The sequence below is a fragment of the Castanea sativa genome, chromosome 5 (genome assembly GCF_040712315.1).
Source record: "Castanea sativa cultivar Marrone di Chiusa Pesio chromosome 5, ASM4071231v1".
NCBI classification, from domain to species: Eukaryota; Viridiplantae; Streptophyta; class Magnoliopsida; order Fagales; family Fagaceae; genus Castanea; species Castanea sativa.
In genome coordinates this window covers 2276249-2303038 of record NC_134017.1, presented here as the reverse complement: position 1 = coordinate 2303038, position 26790 = coordinate 2276249, and the positions used below count along the sequence as shown (strand labels likewise).

Below are 26790 nucleotides of genomic sequence, written 5' to 3'. Positions count from 1 at the left end.
ATTTAAAATGTGTTGGTACGCCACATTCCAAAATTTCTCTGGTCACCTTCCTAAATTTCTCTGGTCACAAGGCCACCTATCTTCCCTCCTCTGGCCATATTCTCTTCTTTGTTCATGCAAAAATTTGCAGCTATCTCCAAAATGGCACCTCCCTTGAGCATAGTATCTGCATAGCTGTTGTTGCATATGGCCTTGCCTCCATGGCGAACTCATTGGTGGAAAGTGGTTCGTGCTTGTCAATGGTGGTGGACTCCTTGGTGGAAACTGGTTCATGCTTGTCAATGGCTGTCTATTATAAGTCCTATCTGAGCTTGATAGTTGTTGTCCCATAAGTATTTGGATATTTGTCGCTATGAGCTTGATAGTTGTTGCGTTGAATGTAAGCTTGCCACTGTACATTCTTTCCATTTTACTTGGATGCATAGGCTCAACAAAGCTCTGAGAAGGTTGCTGGTGGTGGTAGTCACTTTTTGTTGTATTAGTTTGCTGCTGTGGTTGAGTTGCTGCTATTCTTGGTTCAGAGAATAAAGCTACTCGAGTTTGCTTAGTTGGCCTTCCTAAATGAGTGAATGATCCCAACTGCTGAGGCCTCATGTCTAGTTTCCCTGCAGTGGTGGCGCCACGTTATGGTCAGGGTGTTCCTGGGAACACCCTGACTTGAAAAAAAAAATTATATATAATAATTAAAAAAAATTTATTTGTTTACCCTTAAAAAAAAAAGGAACACCCTCAAATTTAAAATAAAAAAAAATTATTTGTTCTACTTCAAGCAAAAAAAAAAAATTGTAACAGACCAAAACAATGGACGGCAACTCGGCAAGCCCAACATCAAGCCCACGGCAAGCCCAACAGATTACAGAGGAAGCAAACCCACGGATTCTAAAAAAAAACAGAGCACATCAGAAATCAAAAACCTCAAATCAAATCAGTACATCAGAAATCGCTAAAGCTAAAACAAACCTAAAAACAACAGAAATCACTAAACTTTAGTGCAAACCTAAAAATTGAGCAACAGAGCAAGTTAAGCAACGCCACCCCTTAGATCAGTCCAAGTTGAGCAACACCTCCACTTAGATCGGTCCAGTCCCTTTAGATCGCTCACAGCTCGCAGCCTCACACATCGAGTCAGAGATTGCTTGTTGGAGATCGCATTGTCGCTCGTCGCCGTCGCACAGGTATTTCTCTCTCTTTTTCTCTCTCAGTCTCTCACTCTCTCTCTCTCTCTCTTCATCTAAAATCTGAAATGAAAATGAAATGAATGTCTATTAATAGTATTATGTGTTATCATTATGTGTCTCTGTCTCTGTCTCTATCTTTCTCTATATTAACTTTATCTGGTTTCTCAAAAAAAAAAAAATTTATCTTATCGTGATTGGCTGAAGTAGTGAGCTTTATCCTTTATGCTTTAACACTTTATTAATATTTTGCCTATTTTTTTACTTTTTTTTTTTTGTGGCTTTATCTCATGATTCATTGATTCCTATCCATTGGTTGGTGTGTGACTGTGTGTTGATATTGGTGTTGGTCAGTTGGTGAGATATTAATTGTCTTTTAGTGTAATGTTATTGTGATGCGTGATTGTGAAATTTTCTTATTGGCAGCTGGCTTTTGTGATTAGGGGCATCAGGCAGGCTTGTCTGTTGAGTGGGATGGGGGTGGATGGGCTGATGCGCACATGGGTAAAGCAATGTAATAATTTTATGTTAGGCTAAATTAGTAATTTAATAATTAAAGCAGTTAATTGGGTAAAGCAATAATTAATAATTTAATTAACCAATACATTATAAAAGATAAACAAATTAAATTATGTTAGGCTAAACAATAATTAATAATTTTATAATTAATGAAACAATAATATAACAAATTATAGTTTATAAAAGACAAACAAATTAATGAAACAATTAAACAACAATAATTAATAATTTTATTAATATTTCAAATAAACTTTATGTATTTACGTGTTTTTCTATTATTGTTGTTGTCAATATATAAAATTTTCTTTTTATTAGATCATGTAATTTATGCTTATTGAGAAACATCCCGAAAAAAATTCCTGGAGCCGCCACTGTTTCCCTGGATCAAGGAATGCAACAAACCGTTGCTGAGAATTTGCTGGTTTTCCTGAATTAACAGATGGATCCAAGTTAGGAGGTCCAAATCCTGATTTTTCTGAATTATAATTTTGGCCTGACTGTGAAGGTTGAAATGTTGGTTTCCTTGAATTGACCAATAAATCTGACTGTGGTAGTTGGATTGCAGATTTTACAGTTGAGATTGAATTGAATTGAGATTGGTTTCTATTTGTCTCCTTTTTTGAGATCCTGAAGTACAGACAGACAATATAAGCATGTACTAATGCAAGTACAACCAAAATGATTCTGTAACCTCTATCATATTCATATATGATACCAATAAAAGATAAAGTGTTCCAGTATGTAAGCAGTAGTAAGTACCGTCCTTCTCTTGGATCCGTGATTCTCTATCAGACCTTGCAACTAACCCCCTGGAATGCTTTTCCATCAAAACTTTCTGCCTCTTCCCTTCATCTTCCCATCTCTAAAGAGTTGAAAACAATGTGATTGGTTTAATACTAAGCAACTAACAGAGGACTGAGAATAAGAAAATTTGTTTATATCTTACAAACCTGTCTCAAAGTCTTTAGTCGGTAAAGGTTTCGACCCTTAATTAGGAGGGGATGAAGTGGTGGGAGTGGTTTCTCCCCCTTGCTCCAGAGTACTTCAATCTGTTTAGAATAGCAAGAAAGCTGTATGTTAACTGTTGCAATTAAGTGTAGAAACATACATGTTCACCCCGTTACTGAGTTTTATCTAAGGGCAAGACTTACGTCTAGTTCCCTTGGTTCTCAATTGAATTTTAAATACCCCGTTGTATTGACCAAAGTATTAAAAATAGTGTCATCTTTTTCAAGGACAGCTAAATTTAAACATGTGGTTCATTGCCATTGGTCAATGCAACCACATACTTAAATCTAGTTGAGGAACCTTAGGTGCATCACTTGAGGAAATGTACATAAATTTACCCTTCATCTAATGGAATGAGGTTAATTCACCAAATAAATCTATTTAAAATTTACCAAAATACAAGCACAGAATAGTAATTTCCATCAAACCTTCAAACAAAGTTTATGGCTGCCTTTTGGTTTTGGACACTAACAAGTAATGCATGCAATGTATACATCCTTTCAGTATTGTTCTATAAGGATCGTAGATTTTTGACTTACAGTAAAGGTATGCTGTTGCTTGGCAGCACCATAGCTTTCTTTCACAATGCGGCCTGCAACAATCCTTTTGCCACAAGGAGGACCACTGGCACTTCGGGATGCTATATTGAACCTGAGGTTTCCACATTAGAAGTGGAAAAGGTATTGAATTCAAACATCAGAAAATACTGATAGAATAATGTGAGTGTTAGTATAAGCATCATGCCCAAGTTTATCAACCATAGCCCATCTTGACTGAACATCATAATGAGAGTAAGTACAAAGCATTGAGAAGTGAGCAATCAATTGGACAACAATAATTAATTGAATACACGTTATGTGTGCACGTTACAAGGCTGTGCAAATTATTACATCAAGCACTACTTCTAAATCTTTTCTCGTTGTAAAATAAGAAGGAAAGGAGTATCATTCACTAAAATATAAAACATAAAACAAATTCTTACATTTCATAAACATTTTGCTCAAACATAACTCTATCACCAGTGCATGCATCACTGTCAGTTTCTTTAAGACTTTCTCCATTCTCCATGTGTATTTATATATATCTAAAAACTGAAGTATAGCATTTATTGTTGCTGTGTTTATGTTAAGCCCACCTCATCTGCCACGTCATTGACCACGTCATAATGAGAGTAAGTACAAAGCATTGAGAAGTGAGCAATCAATTGCTGTGTTTCATATTTATTTTTACCTCTAATTTATTTTTACAATATTAAATAATAAAAAATAATATTGCTTTACAAATTCATTTTAGGCAGTTTTAATTTTACATATTCACCTACGTTAATTTTGATATTATAACTAAATAATAAATCAATGGAATAAAATAATATTGACTTTATAAATTCATTTTAGGCAGTTTTCACTTTACATATTCATCTATTTTAATTTTGATGTTATACATCACTGTCAATTTCTTTAAAACTTTCTTCCTTCTTCTCATATATATGTGTTAAAAAACTTAGTATTCTCAACAAAAAAAAAAAAACAGTCGTTAATCCCACATTGGAAAATGAGTGTGAGTTAAAGAGGCTTAAAATGTTTGTTGTGTATTCAAGAGTTAAGCCCTTTTGGATATACACCATTGTTAATTTCTTTAAAACCTTCTCCCCTGTGTGTGTGTGTATGTGTTAAAATACTTAGTATTTTCAACAACAAAAAAACTAAATAATAAATCACTGGAAAATCAAAACAAAAATGTTGTTAAAATACTTAGTATTCTCAAAAAATAATAATAAATCAATGGAAAATCAAAACAAAAATGTTGTCTATATATATTCCCTTGGGTGGTTTTAACTTGATATATTATTTTGCTCATTTTTCTTCCTTTATTTTGACTCTTCTTATTTCCAACTTTTTACTATAAATTTGCCACTCTCTCCTATTCTTTGCGTATTTTTCCCATAAAAAGTTATTCCTCTCTCTCTCTCTCTCTCTAAATTTTTTTTCATTTTTTTGATGAAATTTTTTGTTTTTCTTGCATCTCTACCTTAAATTGATGAATATTATTGACTAATTCATGCGTGTTCCTTGATACAAGTATTTTTTTTACAACACTAAATACTTTTAATAAATGGTGTTTGTTGTTGATCTTATTTGGGGGAATATCATATTATAATATGTCAAATTTTGTGTTGTTTTTAGGTTTTAATTTATTTGAACAACAAAAAAACATGTCTGGACAAGCTAATGAAGAAAAGTTTTAGTACAGTTGAAGACAATAGTCTTTGTGCAATTCACTTTAACTATCTGTAAATATTTTGTTTAACAAATTAGTAGTGAATTATTATGTCTTTGTTATGTGATGTTCTTAGATACTTGAGTAATTGCTTTAAGCGTTTATGAATATTTTATATTGTTCTTCATATTCCTTGTCTTATTATGTATTCTTTGAGACTTTCAAGAAAACATAGTCAATTTTGTGCTTAAAATTATTTATTTATCTATTCATGTTTCACATGTTGGATTAGATATAACATTAGATTATGACAACATTAACACAATACTTCTTCTTTTTTAAAAACAATTCTCTACTTTTTTCCCCTTTGGAATTGTACCTTTGGTTTTTTTAAAAGGAAAAATAGTTACAATCTTTATTTTTTCCCTTTCTTTTTATATTTTGTTTTGAATTGTAGTTTTATTGAGTTTTATTTTTTTTAAAAATTAGATATATTTCTTGGTGTTTTTGATTGTATGACAGAAAAAAAAAATTAGGTTTGAAAAAGTTGTTTAAAACTAAAAGAAAATTTTCCAAATTATATATACTTTTTAATGATATACAAAATATAATAAATAAATTGTATTAAAAAATGAATATTTTCACTAACTTTCCTTTAATTCTTGAGAAAAAATGTATTGTTTTGATTTTGGTACAACATATATTATATACATTATATTTTGAGATTGTTACTATAATAAATGAAAATACGATTATGAATTAAAATACTATTTATTAAATTAGTACAAATTAAAAAGAAAAAAAAAATTAATGAGACCATCCTAAAAATATTATCACAAGCAACGCGCGGGATCTGCAGTGAGTGTACACTAATTTAGGAGTAGGCTTTATCAAAAAAAAAAATATTAGGAGCAGGCAATACATTGGATTCTCTAATTAAATTCAAATAAATAGTTGTAGTAAATTTAATTGGCCTTGAAAAAGAAAATGTTATTTGTACTTCACTGATCTCCGCGTGTTTAACTTTAATCGGAGAATCTAATTTACTACACCTAGGATATTGTACCTAATTTCTACCTTTAAAAAATTTAAACCTATAAGTTCCACTCCATGATAATTGCATTTATTATCAGGTTAAGACATTAATTGGTTTTTGGTGTAGACTAGGTTTGAACCCAAGATCTCTTATTCTATGGCAAGAAAATGTACCAGTTGAGCTAACTTTTAGTCCATTCAATCCATTTCAATTCACTTTGGTCCATTATTTACAAAATATCTCACCTTATATAATAATTGAACATATAATGTGTAAAGTTGTTATTTACAACTATTTTGTGTTGGCTTTCATTTCGTGCCAAATTTTATTGTAATTTTGTTCAATCATATTTATCCTGTATTTGCCAAAGGTCTTGTAGCTAAATTAGCACTTCCTCATGTACAAAGTGCTTCAGGGTTTAGGGAGGAAAGGGTTCGAACTGCAAGGTTAGCAGTATGTTGTAATTATCTCTAAAAAAAAATATTTATCCTATATTTTATGTGGGATTTCATTGTATGAGTTGTGTGTGAAAGAGAGTGTGAAGACTCAAGCTTGCATTGAAGAATGAGTGGTTTTCACGAATATCTCACGAGTAAACTTCCGGCGAAGTAAGCCACGTGAAGAGCACATGACTAGAATGCGAAGAATCATGACAATCTGGTGACAGTTAGTTTTCACAACTATCTTGCGAGTAAGGCCTTTCCTCGAAATACTCGCGAAACATTCTGTTTTGCTATTTTGGCTTATCTACTCCACCATATCTTCACTCACACCATATATACACACATTACCCACATATTGTAAAGAGTGTTTTTTAGAGAGAAAACCATAGTATACACACTTGAGAGTTAGAGATTGTTATATCCACAATCATTTACACAATCCTTTGTGGTTTTCCTCACACTCCTACCTCTCCATATCCATATCCTTGATAGCTCAAACACTTACCATACCCAATGAGAGTGTTAAGTGAGGTTTTGGTGCTACTGGGAAGTATTGGAAGAAACCAAGTTTTGGCGGATGCAATCGAGCGCATTGCGGGATTCGGTAAGCTAGACAAGACACGATTCCGAGAAACCTTGTTGGAGTAAGAGCTTGGAGAGCTTAGGTACACTAGGTAGATTAGGCTTGAAGGGTGTCTTGTTATTCATGTGTCCCAACTTATTGTCTAGTGGATTGATTTACAGCTTGGAGAGCAGAAACGAGGTTTTTCACCGAGTTCTTCGGTTTCTTCTTCGATAACACATCGGCGTGTTATCTTATGTTTGCATTTCTCTTCCCTACTCTTTTAACTTTCATTTTACTGCTATTATATAATGAATATGGCTTAGAGTAATTTTATTGTTTGTTCACTCCCATTTACTCTTTTCCGTACTTAGTTTAAATTAGAGTAAAATCAACCGAGCCGTAATCTTTTAATTTGGGGTCTAAACTGCTCTTGTGTTTTTACACAAATTTGAGCTTTCATAATGTATTATATTTCCTTGATAAAAAAAAACTTAAAAAATTTTAATCACTTTCAAAATAACAAATGTAGATAGCTAAATTCAGAAAATCTAATATATTGTATTAACTATAATTTGTTAGAAAATAATCAAATCATTTTAAGAAGTGTTTTGGAACTAACACTCACAAGTCTTGTTCACTATTTTCATTTTCTCACTTAATCATTTTTTTTTTTTTTTGCACATCATGGAGTATGCAACTTGTAAATCATAATACAACACGTACTTTACAAATAGTAAAGTGAAACCTTTTAAAGTATTATTCATTATTTTTTGTTATCATTTTTATATACAAATAGTAAATATTTATTCAGTCCCTTTTCACATATCCATACACATAATATTTACAATTGCATTCACGATGTACCCATTTTAAAACACAAGAGGGTGATGTCTTTACTTAAAACTAGTAAGTTACCTGTGCAATGCACGGATAATATTGTAATATATTATGTAAGATAATTTTGAAGAATGTTGTATATGCATTATAGCATTATTGTTATAGAACTTTATTGATAATGAATTCATCATAAAAAGTAACAATTATAAATTGCACACACATATCCATTATAATTATTTAATTGAAGTAATGAGAAAAAAATATATATTTGGAGAAATATTATAGAATAAAAGTTGATATAAAATGAATCTTTCTCTTTCTCTTTAATTCTAAAACAAAATAAACATTTCAAACACCTACAATCAATCACATCTACATTATTTACAAAACCCACAAATCTACAACTTCCGACCTTAATATCAAAATCGTAATTGTTGTTATCACTCAATATAAAATGCAAGACCCTATTCTTTGGTTGTAGCCAACTCATACGGGTTAAGATTAGATGAAACAACAATGTTAGAGCTAGGTAGGAGTTGTTGAAAAATTGAAGGTAAATGACATCGTTTTTTTGTCTGTGTGTATTTGACATGGTATGGCATGAAGGGTTATGGGTAGGTATATATTAAGGGGTAGAAGTACAAGAGGTGAAAATGATGCATATATTAAAATGCAAAGAGTTTTGTGTGTATATGCTAGAGATGAAAAGTCTTGAAGCATTAAACCAAATAATACAAAAAAATATTTATTTTTTAATTAGAAAAGTCTTGAAACAATGAACCAAAATGAAATAAAAATTTATTATTTAATTTGTTTTTATCTCTATGTGTCACTTGAAAATATTTCAATTCTCTTTACATAGAATACGGTACTTGGCAGAACCTCATGCTTTCCCACATGAGGTATCTATTTATATGTGTGTGTGTGTGTGTGTGTGTGTGTGTGTGTGTATATATATTGATTGATTTAATTAGACAAAAACAAATATGTCTTGAATCATTGAACCAAATGATACAAAAAATATTTATTTTTTAATTAAAAAAGTCTTGAAACAATGAACCAAAATGAAATAAAAAGTCAATATTTAAATTGTTCTTATCTCTAATATAACACTTGAGAATGTTTCAATTCTCTTTGTATAAAATACGCTACTTGGCAGAACCTCATACTTTCTCACATGAGGTCTCTACTTTTATATATATATTAATTAATATTAATGTGAAAATGCGATGTGTACAAAAAATGTGAAATAAGCTGTGTGAGACAATCCCTACCCAAAAAACAAAACCAAAAAAAAATGTCGGCTTACACCTGGCTGAGTTTTTTTTTTTTTTAGGGTAAATTACAAAGTTAGTCCCTATCCTTTACATCATATCTCAATTTAGTTCCTAACCTTTCAATTGTGTCAATTTGATCCTTAACCTTTTAGTATTATGCCAATTTAGTCGTTGTTGTTAAGTGTTAGATGAAAATTGCTGATGTGTCTAACGGACTAATTAAATTATTATTTTCATGCCATGTAGGTGGACACCTGGAATGACAAGGTCCGACGGCGAGGTCTAGCTCTATTCCGGTCAGTTTTTGCTCTCTCTATCTCATGATCTCTCTCTCTTGCGATCTCTCTCTGTCTTAGCTGAACTAAAATGGATCAGAGACTTATATTTCATGGTTTAATTTCTTGGGTTTTGCTTGTTTTGGATGTTGGGATTTGTTGTGGGATTACTCGTTCATGTGCTTATTTTGTGTTTTGCATATTTCAGGAATGGGACTGACAGAGAAAACATAGAAAATACATTTGCGGTGGAAACTGGAAAGTAACAAAGTTCTCAAAGATCCAGTTTTTTTTTTTTTTTAATCTATTATTGAAGTCCTACCAACTTTCTTCATCCTAGGACCATGTATAAACACCAAATCTCCCAGAAGAACTTGTCAATACAAAATCAAACTTCAATTTAATTTTATTAAATAGCAAAGTTACATCATCAGAAAGCCACAAAAATAAATTTGTATAAATTAATAAACCAAAATAAGCAAAACCCATGAAATTAAAATCATGATTTATTTGGAAATCTAGAATTTGATCCCAAATAGACACTGACGTGCAAGAACTACATCAGCCACTCACATTTTATAAAAAAATGTAATATGACATGGCATTCCAGGTGTCCACCTACATGGCATGGAAATAATAATTTAATCAACCCGTTAGACACATCAGCAATTTTCATCAACACTAAACAACAGGGACCAAATTAGCATAGCACTAAAATGTTAAGGACCAAATTGACACAATTGAAAGGTTAGGGACCAAATTGAGATATAATGTGAAGGATAGGGACTAACTTTGTAATTTACCCTTTTTTTAACTTTTTGGAAGAACTACATGTGACTGAATTAATTTTACTTTTAGGATATAAATTAAGGTTGGCCCTACTAATTAAAAAATGTAATGAATTTGGTGCTACATTCAGTAAGCAACGCAGAAAGTTTAATTGACATAGTCTCATATATGATTAAATTAATGATCTGAATCATTCTTTGTCCAGGATATTGTCCTAATGCTTCAATATGTTATTAGAGCATTGCATGGAGTCTTTCACGCTCAGTCCTCACATGGCGTCTAGTAATGTCCTTCACACTAGGACAGCCAGATAGTGCCATGGTGAGCTCTAGTTCATCCTTCAGCATTTGGATGACTTGTCTCACCCCATATTCACCCTTTGCTGCCAGTCCAAATATAACAGGTCGTCCAATCTGCAATAGCATATATAGATTACAATAGACTTAAGATTAAGAATCAAAATAAGAGATAAAAAAAAAATCAGGGGTTTTTCGATTGGAAAACACTGGTTGTGGCTATGATTAACAATTTCCAGATTTTAATGCACCCCAAATTCCCTATTCCTGATTTATCTTTTGTAATATAATTGTTACGAGTATGTGTGAGTGTTGAGTCCCACATCAAGAAAAAGTAAAGAATGTGAAAAGATGATATACATAGTTGGGTCCAAATCCATTGGCTTTAGATTTACGGGTTGGAATGGGGTTCCAACATGTGTATTAAGGGGCTCTTAGTAGACTCCCTAGTTGTCACTCCCACAACAATATCCAATGGTACTCTAAAAAGTATTTCAATGATCCGGATATTCAATTTGAGCAAGGTTTTGCTTAATTATTTTTTCACATGCTAGTTAGACACAAATTGGTTAAGCTCCCACTCAAGCATTAAGCAAAGGAAGAAGGATGGCAATCTAGTAGCACAGTATGACAGAGCTGTATCTCCAAAAGGCATCAGTTGGTTGCACAGACTTCTATTGACACTTGAGACACACACAACAACAACAATTACACTGGCGCATGACTGTAAAATATACATCGTCTATTGTGACATCAATTACATGCTCAACATTGCATATGAACAAAAAGAGCATAAGAGAAGATTCTTATAAATTGAATTAATTAAAGAGTTTTTTTTTTTGGGGGGGGGGGGGGGGGGAGGGGGGGAGAGCTTACAAGGACGGCTTGTGCACCAAGGGCTAATGCCTTGAAGATATCTGTTCCTCGCCGAACTCCTCCATCAAAGAAGACAGGTACTCTTCCTCTGACAGCATGAACCACCTGTAACCGAAAGGTACATAAGTATCCTCAAACATGTACGCTAAGCTTGTTGATTGAACTCGCAATGCCAAAGAGCATACAAGGAACTATACACAGATCCAAACAGAAAATTCAGGAGTTCATAAGAAGTGCATCTCCTGTATTAAAATGCTTAAAATTTCTACAAATTGTTATGTTGTTGAGGATGTCTTGCTACCATATTACCACCAAAGAAATTTCACTAATTAATAGAGACACACCTCTTCCAGAACATTAATAGTTGCATCCGTATAATCAAGTTGGCGAGCTCCATGATTGGAGACCATAATCCCAGCAACACCTACTTCTGCAGCCTTTATTGCTGCAAATAGTAGCACATCAAGTGTTAAGGAGACTTGAGATGTTGAACAGCAGGAAAAAAAAATATGGACTGAATAATCTATCAAGAGCACCAAATGTAGTAATCTATCAAGAGCACCAAATGTAGTAGAATTTACATGGACGAAAATAAATATGTTTAACAGAGATGATAGAGAAGGTAATAATGGAAAGAGAAGATTACTTAGGATGATCAACAAGGCTCCTATACTATAATTTCCAAAGGTAAAAAAAGGATTTAAGGAGTTTCCTGTATGAGTAGAATTTTTTTCAATTATAAAAGTAAAATCTTATAATGGTTACATTTAGAAATTTAATGGGTTAAAATATTAATTACAAATGACTGAATTTTTCATTGGAGGGTAAAAGTTTTAAAAGGCAAATAAGGTTCTTCCTGTTACTAAAGGGGAAAGAGAAAATCGGGAAGAAAAAGTAAAGAGATGGGAACATCCAAAGTAAAGGTTTATCTTACCATCTTCTCCAGTAAGTACTCCCTTGATGAGAATTGGCAAGTTTGTAATTGATTTTAACCATTCTATGTCCTGCAGATGTTGTAATTTACTAATTAAACCATGGTTCTAGAGTGTTGCCCGGCCTACACTAAAATTAAAGAGTACAAAATATGACCATTACAGTAGCATCTTTTATATACTCATCTAGTAAAATGCAACTAATTTGCATATATCTCATTGACTTATGTCATGTCTTTTCTCCCCACCCTTAAAATCTCTCTTTCCCTAATCTGTGCTAGGTCCCTGGTAAGTAAACCGTGAGACTTTGCCAGTTAGTCAGACTTAAGTCCTGACATATTTGAACAAGCATATCAAATGGTAATCTACTTAGTTGCTGGTTTATACCTTCCAACAAAGGGAAGCATCCATAGTCTTGTTGGCATAAGCTGCTAAGTTTGAGCCATTATCCTGCAGAAGTTTGTTTCTGAATAGTTATAACAATTTTAGTCCAAGTCCACATAACCAATTGTACTGCCACAGTACACACGTACAGGCAGTATGTAATGAAGACCTGAAGCCAGTAAATGATCAGAAACATTTGTTAAACAAAACTAACAGTTATGATTTAACAATATGACACTGTCCTTGGCGTAAATTTGTTAAATATTGTGACCTCTACTCCATTGTAATCTTAAGGTTTACAATAACAGAAGCACATGATAGATGCATTTCTCTACTACATTCTCAAATCTAAAGATAGTTTGTGCAGAGGCAGAAACTGTGCCATATCCCACATTCTGATAATTGGTGATTTGTAGTGAACTGTAGTGATAAAAACAGCAATAGAATTCTATGGAAGAAATAAAAAAAAAAAAAAAATGAAAGATTTATAAGAAAACTGATAAAAACAGCAATTGATTTAAAAAGGAAAAAAAATATTTGTTCACGTTGTGAAATGAAGGAAACATATTGAGTGTGCATGTTTGAGACATACACATAGCGTACCTTGTATTTCGAAATAATTCAGATTGATAGACAGAGATAGTGTTAAGTACTTCACACTTATCACTTGTTTTTTGTATGACGATGTTCAGATTAATGGAGGGTTTTTTGGCTTATAAAAGGATGCATGATATGGTACAGTTAAAGCAGTGTATTTTTCATTTTTTCTCAAAGAAAATATTAGACAACTTGGTAAATAGAATAACCTCATCATTCTAAGCAGGCATATTTAGATTCAAAAGTATGGAAAACTATTCCACTCACAGAATCAGCTTCAATTGATAAGAGACCCTCAAGATTCTTCAGTCGAGGTGCAACCATTCTGCAGGAGTTATTACAGTTATTGTTTAATGAGATGCATTTGACATAACTCATTGCATCAATATGAAAGACAAATAAATAAGATATCTTTGGTATTAAAGTTCAAATGTCAATCCTGTCCCCTTTTATAAAAGCAGCTATGCCAAACTATGAAGGCAATCAAATTATAGAAGGAAAAGAAATAATATTTTACTTGTTTTTTATGTCTGCCTCCCTTCGACCAAATCTGGGAGTATCAACAGTCAAAACAAGTGCCTTGTATCCATTTCTCTCAGCTCTCTGCACCAACACGGCTGCTATTTCTCGCTGCTTGTATACCTACTCACAAATAATTACCAAATTTCAGTGTGTTTCTACCTAATAAGATAATATTTAAGGAAAGTTTAGCAACATAAAAATTAAAATAGAAATAATAAGAGATCAAGAATAAATCAGTACATATAATTGAAAGAACCGAACAGCTTTGCAGCTGGAGCAACCTCCTCCACAGTGCAAGACGACGTGAAGGATAGAACCTACAGTAAAATATATTTCAGCGAGCTAGCACCCTGTGTAAGTATGAACTCAAATTATTGTTTCAATACCATTATGGTTTTACATGCAGCGGCTGCTCTGGCTGTGGCAACCTCTCCTGCAACAAAACACCAAGTAACATAAGCATTTGATAGGGGGAAAGGAAGTCTCAGCTGAGGACTCTTCGTTAAAGATTTAGACCTTCAGGGTGTGCCAACTTATGCAAGGCAGTTGGAGCAATCAGAATCGGTGCTGAGATTTTGTACCCCAATACAGTAGTTGAAATATCTATTCTGCTTACATCCACAAGAATTCTAGGCCGAATCCTGAGAAAGCCATAAAAATTGAATAGATAATAAAATGTCATACCCAGTTCGCTCTATTAAGATTAGAAGGTTTAGTGTGTTACATGATTCTATGAAATGCTTCCACATTCTCTTTTAATGTGTACTGGTCCTCAGCTCCACCAGCATAAAAATCATAGTACATTTTTGGAAGGGCTTCCCTAGCCAATTCTTGGAATTCATTCACATTTACTGGTTCACCTACCATTTTATCCTGGAAACATGGACATATTTTCAATTTTTCAATAATCTGTTCCTAGAATAAATCTGAACAAAGATCAGAAGCACAATCTATGATAGACATATTAGAAGACTAAGGCATGTTTGGACCTAATAGCAGAGATTTTCTGAAGGGGACACTTGGAACCATGGCGTTTACTTAAAAGGTTATGAGATTTGATGTTTGGTTTTAAAGAACCATGCTTATATCACGAGACTAAAACAATCCACAAGAAAGTATCAGAATACAATAAAAGGCATCCTCTTGTAACAGTTCATTGTACAGTAAATCTGTACTTAAATTAGATTTAAATACAAGCACATCTAATATTTTTGGGTCCTTCTAAACCCTCCAAACCTCTAATCTCTCACCCTATTGCCCAAAACAGCTTTTGATATTTCAGTCCATCATTGTAAATGGATATATCACCAAAACCGATAGTATTTCTATACATGAAACACAACTGGGGAAAAATTACAATTTTCAAGGGATGTCCAAATATGCTTCTAGTGTGCTTAATAAGTAATAACACACAGCCCCTGCAAGTTTCTAAGTGTTGATCTTAAAAGTCAAATTTGCAAGCACACCATTCACTTGGGAAATCTGATTGAAATTTTAGCAGCTCACACCCAATATGTAAACCAATCAATATGTAAGCCAATCAATAGTTTGCTTTGACCCAATAAGCATGATGTAATGAGCAGTTAGATACTAGTGTAACTTTACAAGACAATAAAATTTGGCCTCAGTTAAGCTTACCAATGAGAGCTGAAAACCTTTGAAGATTACACAAACTGGATAGCCAGAGCACCTTCTAAGCAAGAAGATTGACTAGAAGGTTAGTTGAATCAATATGTATAGGCCATAAACATGTGAAGCTGGATATCAATATATTGTATGTTAATTAAAGTGCCATCTTTGGGTGCTTTTGTTTGTCCATATTGAAAAGGTTATTATAATTGTCATTTTGTAGCATGATTGATTGAACAAGAAAGTGAGATGACAATGGCAAGGCAATAAAATAAATAAATAAATAAATATATATATATATATATATATATATATATATATATATATATATATATATATATATAAGAAAGTGAGATGACAATGGCAAGGCAATAAAAAAATATATATAATCCAAATAGAGGAAAAGTAAAGGACAAATGACTAGTGCAGTAGTAATAGTAAGAGTTGTTACAGTGATACAAACAAAATTTCACAACCTTTTTAAATTAGCCAATCACTTAGAACATAGGCTATTAGAAAAAGGAAAAACTTATGTACACTAATTTAAGCGTAGTACACTAAATTCTCTAATTAAATTCAAATACATAGTTCTATTAAATTTAATTGGTCTTGAAAAAGAAAACATTGAGTGTTTAAATTTTGCTAGCCGTAGACTCACATGTTGCGTGTGAATATATATGTAAAGTAACAATTACTTCAAGTATTGTCTATTTTTTAAACAAATTTCTACAATTATTTTTTATCTTTTTATCTTTACAAATGTATCATTCTATTTTTTTTATGTTTGATTAATATTTGTTTAAGGTGAACCATATTTTTCTAAACTTTGTTGTAGTGGGTTATATTTGCCTAATATACAACTAAACTTTATTAGTTTCAAATTTATTATTCTGATTTCTTATCTCTTAAGGAATAAGGAGATAATTATAATAATCAAAACTCATCACAAAATTACAATATTAATTTAACCCAAATTAAAATGAAATCAAAGAAATAAAAGATAGATTTTATAAATTTTTTTACTTAAACAATTGGTAGGCATATTTCAAGTTCGAAACCATATATTTTGTGTATTTATATAAACTCAAATTTCTATTTCCAAAAAAAAAAAAAAAAACTACGTATTAATCCAAACCAATATTCAACTAAAGCTATAAAATGTAAAATACTTTGTGATGAGAAATTAAAAATACACTACCAAAACGCATATTTGTAAAATTTAAAAAAATTAAAAAAAAAAAACCCATCAACCTTAATTAGAGTTATGAGAAAGAACAAAAATCCACTAAAAGAAAATAGAGAGAGACAAAATACTTACAGTTTTAGTGTTGAAAAATATGGATTGAATGGAAGAAATGATATCAAATTTATACAAAATAAAATTGAGAGCAAAAAAAAATTCAAATTTTTAGATAGAGAAAATGATAAAAGAAGTTTAATGGTAAAGTAGAGAGTGGTGGGAATATAAAGAGACAAAGGTGGAGGGGAAAGGTTGGAGGAGTCTCATAGTAGGTGTGGACTAATAAAAAGATTTTTTTTTTTTTTTTAAATAGGGAGAAGAAAATTTTAAAAAGAGAAAAGAAGAGGTAGAAAATAAGTGGATGATGTGGCCATTGATGTTGCTCAACAAAAGCATAGCAACAATAAATTATACACTTTAGCTTTTAGATATATATGTGAAGATCCGACTCTTCTGTTAGCTCTAAAACTGGTTGTCCTCCTGATATTGTGAATGAAGAAGACCTCACTGTTGGAGAAAGTGAGTACCCAGATTTTAGAAAATGGAATATTCCTAAGATTTCTACTAAATCTGTTTATGATCTAAATTGGACCAAAAAAAGTATTTTCTCTAAATAAAAAGCTAGAACTGTTGAACAAACCTTTTCTATTTCTAAAACTCATGAAAAATATTGTTTATTTTCCAAGAAAAATATTAATGAGTTCTGCACCTAAGATATTGTACCTAATTTCTCCTTTTAAAAAATTTAAACCTATGGGTCTCACTCCATGATAGTTGCTCTTATTATCAAATTAAGACATAAATTGGTTTTTTTGTGTAAGCCAAGTTTGAAGCTAAGATCTCTTATTCAATGGTAATAAAATTTACCAGTTAAGCTAACTAAAACCATACTCATAATATATTCTATATACTCCACAAGTTTTATATGACAAAATATCATGGATTATGAAAAATTCTAAGATCACAATATATTTTACACTCATTTTCACAATTATATGATGTAGTTGACTGTGATTTGGTGGGGGAAAAAAAAGTAGTGAGTCAATATGTACCCATAGACTCAATCTACAACATAAGATAATTATAAGAATAGACGTGGAATAAGTTGCGGTCCTACAATAGCTCTAAATATCTGGTCATCAAAATTTATTCAAGTTCCTTATTTGGAGATAGATTAGTAGTTGGCAGTCACATCTGTCTATCTTCTTAGTCAACTATAGAGGAAGCATTTTCCCATGATGCTATCCTTTTAAGCCGAAAGGGATGTGTACAAATTCTTTTTTTTTTTTTTTTGGGTGTGATATCTCAACTCTCTTAATCTTGTTCTATGGCAATTTCTTCATACCATTTTTACTTAATTGTTTATTTTTCTTATTTATGCTAGTCGTACCATAACTATCGCAAGATCTCTTATTTGATAGCAATAAAATTTACTAATTGAGCTAACTGGAGCCATACTCATAATATATTCTATAGACTCCACAAGTTTTATATGACAAAATATCATGGATTATGGAAAAATTCTATGACCACAATATATTTCACACTTATTTTCATAATTATATGATGTGGCTGATTGTGAGGGGTGGAAAAAAAAAATGGTGAGTCAATATGTACCCATAGACTCAGTCTCCAACATAAGATAGTTATGAGAATAGACTTGAATAAGTTCTGATCCTTGAATAACTCTAAATATCTAGTCATCAAAATTTGTTTAAGTTCCTTACTTGGAGATAGATTATTAGTTGGCAGTCCCATCTGTCTTTCTTCTTAGTCAATTATAGAGGGAGCATTGCCCATGATGCTATCCTTTAAGGCCAAAGGGATGTGTACAATTTTTTTTTTTTTTTGGTGTGATTTCTCAACTCTCTTAATCTTGTTCTATGGCAATTTATTCATACCATTTTTACATAATTGTTTCTTTTTCTTATTTATGCTAGTCGTACCATAACTCTCGCATGACATGTTATATCTAATTGCAGCCTGGACACTCAATGATGCTAAAAGTGGTAATTGCTACGGAAATTGGTTAATCAGATTATTTGTTCTTCCAACTCTCCCTTGATATTCTCTTGTTTAATGGTTTTGTCACTTGTGTTTCATAAACAAGTTCAAAAGTTCTCGATAGTGGCAAGAATATTTGATATTTTTTCTCACCTGTCATCTAATGCAAATCGCAAAAGCCAATTATTGTCAATAGAAAAGCCGATGTAGATCATAGATGATTGATAGAATCTTTAACATAGCTTCTGATCTTAAATACTCCCAGCAGTTTCTGATAATTTGCATGGGTTCTTTGTTTCCATGGTGCTATGGAAACCTTGCTCAAACCTTAATCTATATGTAGTTATCTACCATGGGGTTAAGGTTTCAAAGGTGGCCTGAGTCTAGCATTAAAATATATATATATATATATATATATATATATATATCATGTTTAGAATCATCATAACATTTAAATCAATAAAACACAGTTTTATTGATTTAAATCCAAATCAAATTATCCAATGCAACCTTCATTTAATAGGTCTCATTGAAATCCTATAATACATATTTATAAACAATGTTGAGCTACACTGCTACAGCACAAAGCATATTCCATGGACCACATTAAGACAAGCCCAAACCAAACTCTGAAAGTGATAGCTTCAATTCATATTTCTTGGCATCTCTTTAGCTCAATAAAAGTATGCTCCCTATGGCAAAAATTGGGAACTTTGTCCCCTTTTCACAATCTTCCGTTGTCCCTTATTAAACTTTCTTAAGACAAACTTATAGCCATAAATTAGGCAAACAATTTTCCACCACTGTGGGGACTAATAAAAGTGCTACGAGCTGTTTACAGTAACTCAATCAAACTATAGGCTGGAATTTTCTGAATTCCAGCCACCGCCATTGCTTTCCTGAAATCGGTGGCATGATCCCATCTCTCCACCCCAGCATTAATGTTTGATAACACCATGTATCGCCCACTATGCCATGGCTGCAATTCAAGTAGCCTTTGCCCCACTGCAGTTCCCAGCTCAATGGCTCCATGGATCTTACAAGCACCAAAAAGAGCCCCCAACACAGAACCATCGGGCTCAAAGGGCATACTTCTTACAAAATCTGTTGCTTCCTTAAGTAAGCCTGCTCTGCCCAAGAGATCAACTACACATCCATAGTGTTCCATTATGGCTACAATCCCAAACTCATGCAGCATTGATTGAAACAACTTTAATCCCAACTCCACAAATTTGCCACGAGCACAAGCAGTCAGGACAGCAACAAATGTGACCTCATTAGGATGCTGGCCTTTCATTTTCATCTTCTCAAACATATCCAAAGCCTCCATCTCTCTCCCATTGGAAGCAAGAGTAGTTATCATCGCATTCCAAGTGCAAACCTCTTTAACCACCATTTGGTCGAAAACATTTACAGCATTTCTCAAACAACCTGTCTTACCATAAAGATCTATCAGTGCCGTCCCTGTAAATACAGTCAATATAATCTCATTCTTAATAACATATCCATGAATTTGCTTTCCAGAAGAAAGAGCTCCTCCATTTAAATTAGCACATGAAGAGAGTACACTAACATATGTAGCTTCATTAGGCCTTACCGAACATGCCATCGCATCTTCATGCGTTATCATCTTTTGGAAAAACTTAATTGCCTCACTAAAGCACCCATTCCTCTCAAACCCATTAATAATACTCGTCCAAGATACCACATCTCTCTTAGGCATGCATTTAAAGAGCAAAAAAGCAGACCCCATATCCCCATTCTTGCCAAACGCATCAAGCATCGCATTGTACGCAACAACACATGGTTGCGAAATTTCCTCAAACACCTTACGGGCATCAAACAGTTCACCAAGTTGTGCATAGAATCTTACAAATGATGTTTGAATAAACGGGTCAAACAGAACACCGCGCTTGATGACTTGGGTATGAAGGGGTTGGCCCAAAGATGGTGAGGAAAAGGTTGCAGCTTTGATGAGGGAAGGGAAGGTGTGGCTGTTGGGAGGGGCTCCATGGGCAAGCATGTGAGTGAAGAGGACAAGGGTGTTGTGAGCTTGTCCAAGATCTACATAAGCTCTTATCAAAGTGTTGTAGAGGAGGGTGCTCATCCATTTTGAATTTGGTGCTGTAATGTTTGTGCTATAGAGGAGGTGACCTTTGGTAATAAGGAGGGAATGGATTTGTTTGATTTGGTTTCGGTGTTTGAGCAAACGCTGGAGGAGTTGGAGTAGACACTCAGGTGAATGCTGCATAACAACTAAGTAAAGGGTCTCCAACACTTCAACTAGGAGTAAAAGCTTGGATAAACCCTCTTCTTCTATGGTGAAGTTCCCACATTTTACACCTAGCTGGAGGTAGTTTACCCATTACAGCCTGCAAATTCTTTCAACACCTTAATTTCAGACAAGTGTTTTTTTTTTTTTTTTTTCATTATTCCTGCAACAACTTTCTAAATATGCAGAAAATATAAGATTGATACTCGCACCAGTAACTAATTTCAGCAGTGGCTAAAAGCTGAAGAGTTGATTTCACCAGCAGCAGCAGCCGCCACAAATTTCAGCAGGAGTTTGGATCTCGACTCTCGACCTCCTCTATTTTCTCTTTAAGTCTTGGGTTTATCTTGGGCTTACTTGCAATGTGTTAGTTCCTGGCTTCACAGGGGGTTATTTTATCCTGGTTTCAAGCTAGGCCCAAAAAACTTCTGGCCCAGAAATTGAGTCACTAAAAATGAATTACTTCATTTATTTTATTCTATCAATCAGACCAACAAAAAAAGATTATTCATTGTACAAGCCAAGGAACAAAAAGTAAATATTCATTTTAGTTAAATTTCATACCTGGAAAATAATAATTATATATCATATTTTTTGTTGCATCAAAATGTCATGGAACGAGGACTACTTGTTTTCACCATATGTTCTTTTAGAGGTTTAAGACAGGATAGTATCTCATTTATAAACTCTTAATTGGTGCATTTGACATACATTTAAATGTCTAAAGTTTGGAATAAAAATGAAATCATTAGGGTTATGTCAATAATTTCATTTTTAATCTAAAATTTAAGGGTCAAAATCTAAATTAAAAAAACTTGCAACACTGATAAGACTAATTTGTCATTGAGTCAAATCACAGGGGGTATTTTTCTTGTCCCAAAACATACAAAATCTTTTCAACATTTTCATTGAAACGTAATAATTGGATGTCTGTAGACTAAATCGTCACTGGTTCAAATTATAATTTTAAGCAACCCCATCACCCCCCCCCCCCCTCTTTTTTCTCAAAAAAATGCATTGATCAAAACTTGGCAAAAGAGATTCCAGGGACCCATGTACCACCACTGAACACAATCTATGTAAACTTTCACCAAACTCCATCAGGATTGGAACTAGTGTTGTTTGAATTTAAAATGTGCTGGTACGCCACATTCCAAAATTTCTCTGGTCACCTTCCTAAATTTCTCTGGTCACAAGGCCACCTATCTTCCCTCCTCTGGCCATATTCTCTTCTTCGTTCATGCAAAAATTTGCAACTATCTCCAAAATGGCACCTCCCTTGAGCATAGTATCTGCATAGCTGTTGTTGCATATGGCCTTGCCTCCGTGGCAGACTCATTGATGGAAAGTGGTTCACGCTTGTCAATGGTGGTGGACTCCTTGGTGGAAACTGGTTCATGCTTGTAAATGGCTGTCTATTATAAGTCCTATCTGATAACCCTCTTGTCCCATAAGTATTTGGATATTTGTCGTTATGAGATTGATAGTTGTTGCGTTGAATGTAAGCTTGATGGCCACTGTACATTCTTTCCATATTACTTGCATGCATAGACTCAACAAAGCTCTGAGAAGGTTGCTGGTCGTGATAGTCACTTTTTGTTGTATTAGTTTGCTGCTGTGGTTGAGTTGCTGCTATTCTTGGTTGAGTTGCTGCTACTCGAGTTTGCTCAGTTGGCCTTCCTAAATAAGTGAATGATCCTAACTGCTGAGGCCTCATATCTAGTTTCCCTGGATCAAGGAATGCAACAAACTGTTGCTGAGAATTTGCTGGTTTTCCTGAATTAACAGATGGATCCAACTTAGGAGGTCCAAATCCTGATTTTTCTGAATTATAATTTTGGCCTGACTGTGAAGGTTGAAATGTTGGTTTCCTTGAATTGACCAATAAATCTGACTGTGGTAGTTGGATTGCAGATTTTACAGTTGAGATTGAATTGAATTGAGATTGGTTTCTATTTGTCTCCTTTTTTGAGATCCTGAAGTACAGACACAGAATATAAGCATGTGCTAATGCAAGTACAACCCAAATGATTCTGTAACCTCTATCATATTCATATATGATACCAATAAAAGATAACAGTGTTCCAGTATGTAAGCAGAAGTGAGTACCGCATTTTCTTATTTTCCTTCTCTTGGATCCGTGATTCTCTATCAGACCTTGCAACAAACCCCCTGGAGTGCTTTTCCATCAAAACTTTCTGCCTATTCCCTTCATCTTCCCATCTCTAAAAAGTTGAAAACAATGTGATTGGTTTAATACTAAGCAACTAACAAAGGACTGAGAATAAGAAAATTTGTTTATTTCTTACAAACCTGTCTCAAAGTCTTTAGTCGGTAAAGGTTTCGACCCTTAATTAGGAGGGGATGAAGTGGTGGGAGTGGTTTCTCCCCCTTGCTCCAGAGTACTTCAATCTGTTTAGAATAGCAAGAAAACTGCATGTTAACTATTGCAATTAAGTGTAGAAACATACATGTTCACCCCGTTACTGAGTTTTATCTAAGGGCAAGTCCTAGATCTAGTTCCTTTGGTTCTCAATTGAATTTTAAATACGCCGTTGTATTGACCAACGTATTAGAAATAGTGTCATCTTTTCAAGGACAGTTAAATTTAAACATGTGGTTCATTGCCATTGGTCAATGCAACTACATACTTAAATTTAGTTGAGGAACCTTAGGTGCATCACCTAAGGAAATGTAAATAAGTTCACCCTTCATCTAATGAAATGAGGTTAGTCCACCAAATAAATCTATTTAAAATTTACCAAAATACAAGCACAGAATAATAATTTCCATCAAACCTTCAAACAAAGTTTATGGCTGCCTTTTGGACACTAACAAGTAATGCATGCAATGTATACATCCTTTCAGTAATATTCTTTAAGGATCATAGATTTTTGACTTACAGTAAAGGTATGCTGTTGCTTGGCAGCACCATAGCTTTCTTTCACAATGCGGCCTGCAACAATCCTTTTGCCACAAGGAGGACCACTGGCACTTCGGGATGCTATATTGAACCTGAGATTTCCACATTAGAAGTGGAAAAGGTATTGAATTTAAACATCAGAAAATACTAATAGAATAATGTAAGTGTTAGTAAATCATATTAGTAAGCATCATGCCCAAGTTTATCAACCATAGCCCATCTTGACTGAACATCATAATGAGAGTAAGTACAAAGCATTGAGAAGTGAGCAATCAATTGGACAACAATAATTACTTGAATACGCGTTATGTGTGTACGTTACAATGCTGTGCAAATGGTTACATCAAGCACTACTTCTAAATCTTTTTCCATTGTAAAATAAGAAGGAAAGGTGTATCATTCACTAAAATATAAAACATACAAAATAAATAAAATTAAATAAAATCTTACATTTCATAAACATTTTGCTCAAACATAACAACATCACCAGTGCATGCATCACCTGCAAAAACCCCATTTATATTTCAGATTATAAACATGAAAGAGAAGAAATTTATTTGAACAACGCCAATCAATGACCATGAACTTCTACACTCTAGGCTTGATAAAGAAATTTGAGACAAGAAATATAAGAAATAAAGGAGATCATAGTAAGAAGCTGATCTGTATGACACAATGAATAATGAAATGTGCACCATCTAAGTAGTATACTAATATTTAACAGGATACAAATTATCTTAAAGTATCTTATCTTTGCTGTCCAAGCCCACAAACCCTGAATTAGTAACTCCATATGCTTCAATTTCATATGCGCAAATATATAAGAAAGAACAGTATCATAAAAAGGTGATATGCGCACCCTTCAAACGCATAAAAAGGTGAACTAGAAATTCAATGTTGTAATAGTAACAAATACAATTTTTTTACATGTGTTATATTGAAACCAATCAAGTTTGCCATTTCTCAGGGAGTCAAATGTTTGTGTGGATAGTCTAGCTAGCCCCTCATGATAGCTTTTACCAACAAATATTCCACTCAGGAGTAAGGATTGCTTGGCCCTAGATTGTGACATGTGTATTCTTCTGTTTTTGCTTTGCTTGGAGTCATAGCACCAAAGCCAATAAACAAACAAATAACCATCCATGGACCATGAATATTTAAATTAATATGTGCACCTTTACAATTCAACACAAAGCTAGAGGCGGGGTATTTGTTCTCCCCTCCACCATTTAAAATCCTGAAAATAAACATTAAAGATTATGAGAAACCACACAGTTCTTCAAAATCATTGTCACTTCTAAAGAATATGAGCTTACTCAAGATGCTCCTTAATGCGCTGAATGAGTGTATCCTTGTTGCCCGTCAATCTCAGTCCATTCTTCCTTAGATAAACCTTACACTGGTCCACTTTCAGTTTCTCTAGCTGGCCAGCTGCCACCAAAACAAAAAAATAAATTAAATTAAAATTTTCATACATCAAAAAAGGGGAAATACTGCAAGTAATCATCATGTTGTGAATTTCTGTGATTTGGCCTGTCTAAAATTGACTTTCCCTTGTTCTTGTTCATCTCAACAATATTGTGAAGCCTATATATTTCAGCAACAAACTCTACTATGCAATAATAACCTAATATATAACAACCTCTCTAGCTAGCCTTCTGCCACAACATAATTACAGAAGAATCAATTCCATGTATAAACCAATAATAACATTCAAAGTTCAAACTAGTGATTATCCTCTTATATATTTCTATGATAGCTTCATCAAATTTTCTTGTTTCTTTTTTCCCTCAACATTGCTGTATATTCAAAGTACTATGCATATACATGAAACTATCCAATACACACAGAAGCACACGGACACATTAACATTTCCCCCAATTCTATCAAATATTTATACCATATAATTCAAGAATCCATTAACTGTATTCAATTTCCCAAATACCAAGGCTAAGTTTAATTTGACCCAAAAAAGAACTTTCTTGAACATTAAAAAATTTCAAATTAATGGATTAAACCTTCAATGATCTTTTGCACTTCCTCATAGCTTTTCTTATCTTTCTCATCAAGTTCTGGCACTACCACCTCCACCTCATTTGAATCTCCCTCACAATCCATATCATTATCTTCAACAATCCTGCATACACAACAAAACCCCCCATTAAAACAAAGACCTAAACACTTAAAACCCAGATCAGAAATGCTAGATCAAAATTTAACAAACAAAAAAAACCCATTAACAAAAAAAAAAGGGTGATGTACAAACCGAGCCTTTGATTTTTTGTTGTTTTTTATTGAGAGGTTAGAAAACTTGGCACTGGTTTTTTCAAGAATAGTGTAACTTGGGTCTTTATCCGAGTCATCAGAATCATGATCTGAGTGAGACCCTTCACTTTCACTGTATTCTTCATCCTCTTCTTCAAATGGGTATTCTTTGGCGTGCTCGGAGGCCGCCATTGATGGTTTTGTTTCTTGGTCTGTGTTTGAGCTTTGACGCTTGAGCAAAATTTATATGAAAGGCAATTTTTGTTTTTTTCAGAAAAAGAAAGAGCTTTATATATTAGGAAACTCAAAAATTAGAGATGATATTAACGTTGTAAATTGACAAAAAACGGTCGGGAACATTTTGAAATTTGAGAATATTCATGTGGACATGTGTAGAGGCCCATTATCTTATGAGGTCCAAATGTTCATGAATGTATTTTTTTTACGTTTGTGCTGGGCTATAGAAGTAACAGAAAATTAACCACAAAGTGTGGCGCAATTGCTTGTTCACCCTTGGGTAAGGTTCCGGAGTTCGACTGGGTTTGCTCCTCAGTTCGAGTTCTAGTAGCTCTAACACCTTGTAGCCAGTGACAAGTTCCCACCGTGAGTACGGATTAGTCGAGGTGCACGTTAGCCCGGACACCACTTAGGAAACCAAAAAAAAAAAAAATAGAAGTAACAGCATATTTGAAACTTTTAAGCCCATTCA

At 33.4% G+C, this 26790-nt stretch overlaps 2 protein-coding genes and 2 pseudogenes across 2 annotated transcripts; all 4 read right to left on the bottom strand.

Annotated features, from left to right (window-relative positions):
- Positions 1-3770, bottom strand: LOC142633504 (uncharacterized; annotated as a pseudogene).
- A 6477-nt stretch (positions 3771-10247) lies between these two features.
- On the bottom strand, positions 10248-15524 carry LOC142633346 (peroxisomal (S)-2-hydroxyacid oxidase GLO4-like; annotated as a pseudogene).
- Positions 15525-19083: 3559 nt separating this feature from the next.
- On the bottom strand, positions 19084-21170 carry LOC142634016 (putative pentatricopeptide repeat-containing protein At1g10330). The gene has a single exon (XM_075808279.1). The coding sequence runs from the start codon at positions 20870-20872 to the stop codon at positions 19457-19459; it is 1416 nt and encodes a 471-aa protein (XP_075664394.1). The 5' UTR covers positions 20873-21170; the 3' UTR covers positions 19084-19456.
- A 626-nt stretch (positions 21171-21796) lies between these two features.
- LOC142634361 (uncharacterized) lies at positions 21797-26361 on the bottom strand. The gene is made up of 9 exons (XM_075808657.1): positions 26083-26361; positions 25835-25953; positions 25133-25247; positions 24992-25053; positions 24267-24318; positions 23797-23908; positions 23207-23305; positions 23003-23118; positions 21797-22869 (listed from the first exon to the last, which is right to left on the bottom strand). The coding sequence occupies exons 1-9, from the start codon at positions 26271-26273 to the stop codon at positions 22062-22064; spliced, it is 1674 nt and encodes a 557-aa protein (XP_075664772.1). The 5' UTR covers positions 26274-26361; the 3' UTR covers positions 21797-22061.
- Between the last annotated feature and the right edge of the window lie 429 nt (positions 26362-26790).

Excerpts from the sequence above, each read along its gene's own strand:
- LOC142634016 (XM_075808279.1), bottom strand. The coding sequence starts at position 20,872 with ATGCAGCATTCACCTGAGTGTCTACTCCAACTCCTCCAGCGTTTGCTC.
- LOC142634361 (XM_075808657.1), bottom strand. The coding sequence starts at position 26,273 with ATGGCGGCCTCCGAGCACGCCAAAGAATACCCATTTGAAGAAGAGGAT. Across the intron at positions 25,248-25,834 it reads AGTGCAAAAGATCATTGAAG|CTGGCCAGCTAGAGAAACTG; the intron begins GTTTAATCCATT and ends TTTTGGTGGCAG. Across the intron at positions 22,870-23,002 it reads AAGGAAAATAAGAAAATGCG|GATCTCAAAAAAGGAGACAA; the intron begins GTACTCACTTCT and ends TCTGTACTTCAG.